Here is a 9,333-nt window from a genome sequence, read left to right as displayed (position 1 = left end):
CCCACCCCCCATAAGCAAGTTGGGCTAACCTTATCCCGAAACCAGTGTCTCAGCTGCAAGGAGGGAATTGGAAGAAGAATTGCAACTATTCAGCAACCCATTTGCCTTCCTAAATTGCCCTAGTAAGTTCACCGTCTTCATCCTTATCCCTTACACATGGCACCTCTAAGGATGCCTGAAAACTAGATCATCATCCTTATCGCCACCCCCATAAGCAAGTTTGGCTAACCTTATCCCGAAACTAGTGTCTCAGCTGCAAGGAGGGAATTGGAAGAAGAATTGCAACTATTCAGCAACCCACTTGCCTTCCTAAATTGCCCAAGTAAGATCTGTTCTAAAGTTCAACTGATTTCTAATGCCAGCTGGAAGCTCTAAAACCACAACAATGTAAACAATGATAACAAAATTCAAAATGCACAAACCCAAGCTGGATATGATACCAATAATCCAGTCTGATAAGAAAATGGTCTGCAATCAAACTAGCATACAGAGATTATCTATACAAGACAAGCAAAATAAAGTAATAAACACATCTGTAACTCAGCATAGAAAGAAACAAAAAACAAAATATTAATGAGGATACATCACTCTGTCCAACTCTCTAAGACTAGTCGAATCTAAATCAGTGATCTAAGGGTATCCCTTCCATCTGGGGTAAGCATTGTCCTCTCTGTTATTCCTGAAAGCACAACAGCCAACAGAGTAGACAATAACGAGGAAGATGAGGAAGATAATGTTCACGACAGCCACCTTTTTCCAGTCCTTCTTGAGATTGTCAAGTACTCCAGCCTTGCAAGAATCGCAGTTGAAACAGAGCGAGCCTGTGGGATTGTCCCAGTTATTGCAATCAGAAAGCTCACTGGTTATATTGGTTTTCGTCCAGACTGTTGGGCTCACGTATTGGAAATTACATGCTGTTGGAGGCTTACAGCAGCCCGACTGCAATCATCAGAAGAAGAAACAAAGGGAAGATCAGACTTTGAAAAGTGCTCATAATTTTATAATTTTATTTTTACAAATGGTTATGGCATTAAACTAAACAGGATGGAATGCTGAAATAGGATTCATGTAGCTATATAGTTGGGATAAGGCTTTGATTATGATGCATTTCCAACTACAAAACTTCCAAGCATAATATACTATCGTTTGCCCAATTCTAAACTTCTATCAGAGTTATTTAAAATATAATACTATTCGGTTGAGAATGCAAGACAGAACTGTGGAAATTTTGCTTGAAATGAAGATTTTTTTTCCCGATAACTAGGAAAGCTTTACGTTGTTTGTCACTTGACCAAGAAAACCATCCAATAAGGAGCCAAAACCGACGTGATATAAACACAGAAATGGTTAAGTAATTAATCAGAAAAGAAATACAGATTTACATAAATAGTTTTCCAATGAACCAGAGAGCTAAATGAAATTAGTGGATATTAAATCATGTTGACATGGTGAATGAAATCAACCAGATACTAAAACCCATTTGTCATGTCTACAAGAAAATGAAGGAAAATTTTGTTATCCTTTGATTCAATCAACACAGATCAAAATACAAGTATGAAACCAAATGCAGGAGGGGATCTCCACCAAGAAATTCCAAGAGAACCCTTCAATAATGTTCTCATATGCTACTAATTCTCCATAATCGCCACTTAATTCTATTTTCAATGGATCCAAATATGAATATCAGAAATCCAAATCTAACAAAAAAAAAAATCAAGTACAGATGAAACGGATTCTGATTACATGGAACTGCGAGTTATAGCGGATTGGCAGATAAACAAAAAAAAAAAAAAAAACTACAACGAAAATCAACAAATAAAAGTTCCCATTTCGGATCTCGAAGACAAATAATGAATAAAACAAAAATTTAAGAACCCAGAAGCTAAGAAGAAGAAACCCTACTTAGACAGAGGAGTTTGAGAATGAGAAAGCCCTAACAACCATTTTGAGGTGGAGGGAAGGAGGAAAAGAAATGATTATATACCTGAATTGAAGACAAATGCCGGGCGTAAAATTTTTCCACCGGTTCGGCAGTAGAGTCGTTGAGACTCTTGCAGACATGGCTATCCATCAAGCAACTCTTGATCTTCCTCCAGTTGTTGTTGTTGTTAACCCTCTTCTGCAACCAGTTGGAATAATCCCCCAACTTATAATCCTTATACCCTTTACCTGACAACACCTCTCCAGCTCCCTTGTTAGTCACCACGAAAGCAAAGATCGTGAAGCAGAAGAGAAGAACTATGAGGAGAAACATCATAAGAAGGTAAAGCCAGAGAAGCCATGAGACTCTGCAGCATGCACCGATGAGTCCGGCGAGAGAGACCACCATGAGAAACACTCCAAGAGCGATAACGGGCTTCTCGAGGAACTTCTCGCAGTCGCTGCTGGCTCGGTTTGCCAGCCATATTCCTGCTCCCAAGATCGGAACCGAGAGCAGGAACGTCACAAAGTTTAGAATGCCTATTAGGTTGTTGCTCACTCGAACCATCTTCCTCTCGCCACAAGAAGATCAACCAAAATCGATAGCACTGAACCAAGAAGAAGAAAAGACGGACGATGGAGAAGAAGTAGATGGAAAGGATTATAAATAGTACAGGTAATCTTGAAGATTTTTTCAGAGGCTGTTGTTGCAGGGGAAGGTTCTCTACAGCAATAAGCATCATTTAATTGAATCAATTAAATAATTTCAGAAAAATTAATGTGTTGACCGTTTCCATTTCAAAGTTCAAACAGAAAAGGAAAAAGAAAAGGGGGTTACTCCTTACTCGTTTCAAGAGTCCTGACTTGAGCATATTCCTTGAAAAGACAAATAAACCCCCCTGTTCGATTTAATAAGGGCAAAGAGATGAACACACGAGGGTGGTTTTGTCTTTTTGGCTCGTACTATGTGGATGCATTTGCCCAGACGACTCTGCCAAATCCAAAATTTGGATTGCCTCGTGGTGGCTACTCTGCTCACGGATGTAAAAGAGTCCGTCGAGTTTGCTGAGTCGGTGTTATTAGGCACGTGGCAAGTTCAGTTAATGGTGGGCCCCACGGGAAAGCCAAAAGTATCAAGCGGGCTGCAGCCTGGAGGTATTTTGGCCGCCGAATTTTAAACGGTTTTTGACAAGAGAAAGTTTAAACTTAAAAGCGCAACATCAAACGTGCGTAACCTTTTTGTATTAAAAACTCTAAACAATAAGAGGTCAGAGTGGAGTACGTGGCAGGCAATAATTGGTTGTCATCAACCTTTATTACGTCTCATATAGAACTTTGGGTTTTTTGGGTTATCAATTGCCATTAGATCAGATGGTCGAGAGAAATTAAGAAATTATACATGCATTAAATTAAGAAAATAATACTATTTTTTGATTTTATGATAATTAAGAAATTATATATTAGCGTTGTAAGTAAAGTATGCAACCTCGAGGCAACTGCTTGATGTTGCGACGAATATAATCCTCCCCGAAAAAAACACGCGTTATTTGTTTTGGTCGTAGATTCTATGTGATAAGGTAGACTTCGGTATCGGTGGTACCGCGTATCCCTGTCACCCCGTCCGATTCGGATTTGTTCGAATTCGGATTAGTTGAACGTTGTGCTCCATGGGCGATTCACAACGACCTCAGAGGTACATCCCATCATGTTTCCCTAAGTACGGGAGATGTTCTCAATGCATAGTTGGATGTATCTGTGAGATCGGTGTGAGGGGCGTCATGAGTGAAGAGCAGATCTGGTCTTAGAACCAATAATGAGGTTCCACGTTATAAATAAATTCATAGGCAAATGGTGGTGTAGGCCCCCATGTATTTTATCATTGGGGTCAAACTTTTGACCTGCTCACAAGAATTTTACCCATACCTATCCACAATATACTACCCCGTGAATTTGGAACATCTCCCCCTGCATAATACTATGCAAGGGTGAGATGTTCTCTATGTATAACTGTGATAATTGTGGGTAAAGTTCTTGTGGACAGGAGATCCAGACTCCAAACTTTTGTCATTAGTTCTACAGCCTGTTAAACAAAGAATTCTGTTAAACCTTTCGATAAAAGACTTAAACATATTCTGAATTTTCATAGACTTAAATATGATTTATGTGTTATCCCACTTGACTTAAACATATAACATACCTTATTGTTCTTAAAACGATAAGAAGTGTTAACATGGCACATCGTATGACCCCTTCAACAAGTTCTACCATGGCATCTTCCAAGCAAAAGGACCACATCAAACATGTTATTGCTGGGTGGTTCCTTGGAATTAGTTTTAGTTTTAATGGCTATCATTTTCGTTGAAAGGCCTTTCGTGATAGTCTTGGTTGGAACTGGCTATTGCTGCATCGAACACATCATGGAGTTGTTCTTCCAATGGTTTGTGCAGAGGCGGGATTTAGGTAGAAGATGACATTGATCTAGAAAGGGTAAAAGTGTCTTTTCATGAAATCCATCCAACATAATGGTGGGAAGGTAGTTTTATGTTTATTTAAAAATCTTGGGGTATGTTTAAATCAATTTTTGGAAACTTAGGATATGTTCAAGTCTTTTACCCTAAATTATTTAAATAATGGAGATATTCTCAATGTATGGTGGCTACAATGTGTTGTGGGTAATAGATTCGAGCTCTTTTTTCTTTGCCACCCTTTTTAATGTATCATGGGGCTTTGATTCGCATATCATGTATTTTTTGTGTCATAGCACATGGGATCTGGTGTTAAGTATTAATGCATGCGTGTTTGCTGCGGTTTTTAGGCAAGGTGATCTTCTCTTATATTTTTGTCTTTATGCTGAGGTTTTTATTAAAAATCTCTTGAGGGATGCATCTCTTCCTAGAAGCTTTATTGGTTATAAGGCTTTTAAGTATGGCCCTATCATCCCCATTTTACAATTTGTTGATGATTGTCTTATATTTGCTAAAACTAGTATACCGACATGTGTTAAAATCCAGGATATATTGATAAAGTTTGCTCAAGCCTCAAGTTCATTTTGCTAGTCTACCGTTATGTTTTCTAAGAATATCCATCATAAATTACAAAAAGTTTTATCTAATATTTTTAGAATTCCTTTGGAGTCGAGAAATAACTTATATTTAGGTGGTCTGGTTCTCAATAATACGGCCAACAAGGAGACTTTCAAATTTCTTAATGAGAAAATTGCAAGAAACTTTTGGGTGAAAAACAGAACCCGCTCTCTCTTATTGGTAGAATTACTCTTATTAAATCTTTGGCCAACATGAGGTCTTGGTTGGTCCGTAGGCAATGGTAGTGATAGTTATAATTATATAATCCTAACAAGCGCATTAGTTATCAAGTAGTATAAAGATATCGTTCCCACGAGGATTTAACAAAATAAGTATTAGAACTATAGTTTCCTTCAATTATTTGGACAACCGAATTTTGGATCTAACAATAGGAACTACTAAAAATTAAAGAGAGGAAAAGATAAAAGATAAAAACAAAGGCAATCAATGACTGAACTTGCAACGATTTAAATGAAAGTGCCAGGACTATTGGTCCACCTAACATTTTCAATGAATATCAATTTATTAAATTAACCAAGATAATTTACTATTTTCATAAGCTGCAGTTTTTCCTAATTTATTTAATATTCCCTTCTAGGATATATCAAACCTACTTCTATCAAGTAACCCTTCGATTCCTCGATTAGAGTTCTCGAGATAGAAAGTGCATTAACTTCTATGAAAAACCTGTATCATTAGATGAATCGTGTATATATATTCCTATATACCATTCAATTCACACTATGAGTTATTTACTCTATTATATGAGTTCCCTTTCCGGTTCATTCACATAAACCAAATCAACTAAGAGGTAGCCAAGCTCCTAATTGCATTACAAATAATAACTTATAGACAATATGAAAATAAAAACAGCTTGGTTGAATTAAATAAAAATCAATCCATGGTAGTGGTTAGGCTTTCCATAGCCCCAACTATAAATAAACTAGTTCATGATAAAGAAGATTAAACAAACAACGTATAAGAAAGAACTCATGATGTCGCCCTTGAAGTTGAGATCGATGAGCTTGTCTTCTCCTTGCCGCCGCCTTCTTCTCCTCCTAGGTTGTTGACTATTTCCTTAAAAGCTGAAGTTCTCTTGGAGGACTTTTGATTGCTCCCCAGATTGATTGATTGATGGTGATAGTCTACCCCCCCCCCCTTTATATAGCTTTAGGGGGAGGGGTTGTTTCCAACTCCTTTTTGGAGTTCATTCTCAAAAATAGAAAGTCCTAATTCCTAATGATTAGTTTAGATTTAATCATATCCTATATCTCAATCTCCTTTATCTTTCTAGAATTACATCAGAAAATTAAATCTAATAGGACTCTTTGCAGTTTCCTTATTCTTGTATTCGTATTGGGCTTCTTCAACGAATTAGGCCACTACAAGGCTTCTCTGTGAACTGGGCTTCTGCTATGAACTGGGCTTCCCTACGAATTTGCTCAGACTTTGGGCCCGATTGACTTTGATGCAGTCTGAATCTATCAAAACTTAAAACATCAAAGTTGTAGAGTGTTTCCTTATCTTTCCAATGAATCTTGAATCATCTCAATCGGAGTCCGAATGAGAGGGTTATGCCCAAATTACTACGTGACACCGAAACTATGCAAAATTACCCGATTAGCCTTGTTTTTCTCCCGACGCCTTCTTTCATGCACTGAATCGAAATACAAGAATAATGAGTCCAATTAAGTACTAATTAAGTATAAAAGACTGAATATTTAGGGATAAAAATATGATAACTTTTATTCTTATCAGTTGCTAGGGATGGGCATTCAGTTTATTTGGTTAAAAACTGAACCAAATAAATCAATTTTTTAAAAACCAAACTTGTACAACATAAAATTGAATTGAAACCAAATTACTAAAAGCTGAAAAAACCAAAAACGAAATTTTTTGTTTGGTTTTTGATAATTTTGGTTAAAACCAAGTTTCATTAATATTATACTAACACATAATATGTATATATTAATATTATATATATTGGTGAAATAATATATTATATTATGCATATAATATAGGTCATATTATATACACTAAATTATGGTCAATTCGATTTTTTTATTAATTAAATTTCTAATCCTGAAAACTGAAACCAAATATTTATAAAACCAAATTAACTAAATTGAAAAAACAAAAAATCAAAATAATCGAACCAAACTTTGGTTTTTCAGTTTTAATGAAACAATAATATTCACCCCTAATGGTAGCTTTACAAAATTCTAACTTGATAAGTGGGTTGATGATGAGTCTTTGAGCATTAATTTGGTGGATAATGAATTGCTTATCGGCAAAGACTTACAAATTAGTGATGTCATCAATCCCAAGAGGAGGGTTTAGAAAGAATCGACGATTAGAAATATGGTTCCTCCTATAGCTTAGGAAAAGATTAAGGTGGCGTTTGATAAATCTGAAAACTCAAATTTGAAAAGTTAAAAAGATATTAACTATGTTTGAAATCTGAAAAGAGGCATAGTTGCTTTTCTACTTTTTAGTGGATCTGAATCCATCAGTTTGTTTGTTTTGGATCAACCTTTTACCATCTGAAATTAATTGATTTTACTATTTTACCCCTAAAACATACACTTTGGAAATGTTGAATTCAATTTACATTATCTCATAAAAAATAATAATCAACCTCAAAATAATATTGAAACAATAAAAATAATAAATAATAAATTAATAATTACTAATTAATAAATGAAATGATTAAAATTAAAAATAATAATTAATGATTATAAAAATATTAAATTAATTAATAATTACTAATTAATAATTTACACAAATAAAATTAAAATAAATTTTTAAAAAATAATGAAATAATTAAAAATTACTAGTTAATAAAAATAAATAATAATTAGTAAATAACATAAGTAAATTTAATAAAAAATAATTTATAAAAATAATTTATAATTAATAATTAATAAAAGCGTTATTATTATTCACTGAAGTCTTGAACCACCATTGCTGCTTGTTGTAGTGGTGGTGGCGGTGGTGGGAAGACAAGAGAGAGAGAGAGAGAGAGAGAGAGAGAGAGAGGAAGAGAGCGAGAGAGAGCGAGAGAGAGAGAGAGAGAGAGAGAAGACAGGGGAGAGAGCGAGAGAGAGAAGACAGGAGGAGAGAGGGAGCCACCACTGGGGGGAAAGAGAGAAGACAACGGCAGTGGCGGTGGTGGGAAGACAGGGGAGGGAGAGAGAGAGAGAGAGAGCTAGAGAAAAAGAGAGGTTGAATGTTTAAGTTTTTTGGGTTTGGGGATATCAGGGGTAACTCGAGTCATTTACAAAAAAAATTGTAAGGATATTTTGGACATTGGACTGGCTCTAAAACGCATCTGAGCACGTTAAGAGCTGGTCCAAGGTCTATGATTTTCAGATTTGAAAATCAGTTTCAGACCCAGTTTAAGAGGTACAACCAAATAAGGGGTGAGGTCTGAAAAATAGCATTTTCAGATTCAGACCTCTAAAAAGTGCAATCAAACAGCACCTAAATCTATCTCCATTCCTTCTTATCCTCATAGGGACAAACTTATATGGAGACCTAACCCTAGTGGCAAATTTCCCATTACATCTGCCTAAAATGAAGCAAGCTTATTGAATGGTGTTGCTTCCATGCCATGCAATGAACTAATTAAAGGCTGGAGCTTGAAGTCCCCTTCCAAATATATTTTGCTCCTAAGTATAAGCTCCCAACAAAAAGGTTGTTAACTTCTAGAGGTTTTAATATTGATGGTCATGTAGTGTTTGTGGGGAAGAAGAGGATGTTGATTATACCCATGACTCCTTTAAAATGCCTATGGGAAACATTTGTTCAATTCAAGATTGGTGGAAAAAATTATTGATTTCCATGATGAATCACTTCCTAGCCCTTACATTAAAGAGAAATATTTCATTTTACTCTAGCACTTGTGGAAAAACCGAAATGAAAATATTTTCAACAACAAATTGGTGCCTCCCATTATCCTTAAGAGAGCTCAGAATACTTTCCTAGAAATCCAGTCCTGTATTGATAATTATCCAAACACTTACAAAAATAAATTGTGGGTTTCTAGTTAAATGGATGAGCTGCTTCGATGCTATAAAGATCAATTTTGATGATTATTCTTTCTAGTTAGAAAGAATGGTTGTATATTCAAAAGGGGTCATTACAGAAAAAAGAATGCATTCTTTGTAGTGGATTTGGAAAGCACTCCTAGGTTCAAGATCTTTGCATGGAAAGTATTTTGTGCTGACCTACTCACTCAAGCTAAGCTATGTTCAAAAGAGGGATCATTACAGAAAAAGAATGCATTCTTTGTGAAGGCCATGAAGAAAAAATGCACTCTAGGTGAAAT

At 35.7% G+C, this 9,333-nt stretch overlaps 1 protein-coding gene across 1 annotated transcript; it reads right to left on the bottom strand.

Moving 5' to 3' along the window:
* Positions 1-434: 434 nt before the first annotated feature.
* LOC148843621 (tetraspanin-8-like) lies at positions 435-2,939 on the bottom strand. The gene is made up of 2 exons (XM_088957563.1): positions 1,985-2,939; positions 435-939 (listed from the first exon to the last, which is right to left on the bottom strand). The coding sequence occupies exons 1-2, from the start codon at positions 2,486-2,488 to the stop codon at positions 631-633; spliced, it is 813 nt and encodes a 270-aa protein (XP_088813689.1). The 5' UTR covers positions 2,489-2,939; the 3' UTR covers positions 435-630.
* Positions 2,940-9,333: the final 6,394 nt, after the last annotated feature.

This window comes from Nelumbo lutea, chromosome 8 (assembly GCF_056320005.1).
Source record: "Nelumbo lutea isolate HS-2025 chromosome 8, American lotus-T2T, whole genome shotgun sequence".
Taxonomy (NCBI): Eukaryota; Viridiplantae; Streptophyta; class Magnoliopsida; order Proteales; family Nelumbonaceae; genus Nelumbo; species Nelumbo lutea.
The sequence above is the reverse complement of the archived record's forward strand: the minus strand, read 5'-3'. Positions and strand labels throughout refer to the sequence as shown.

Bases quoted from the DNA above. Each gene is read 5' to 3' on its own strand.
- LOC148843621 (XM_088957563.1), bottom strand. From the start codon at position 2,488: ATGGTTCGAGTGAGCAACAACCTAATAGGCATTCTAAACTTTGTGACG. The intron at 940-1,984 runs GTATATAATCAT...TGATGATTGCAG, and splicing joins GGCATTTGTCTTCAATTCAG to TCGGGCTGCTGTAAGCCTCC.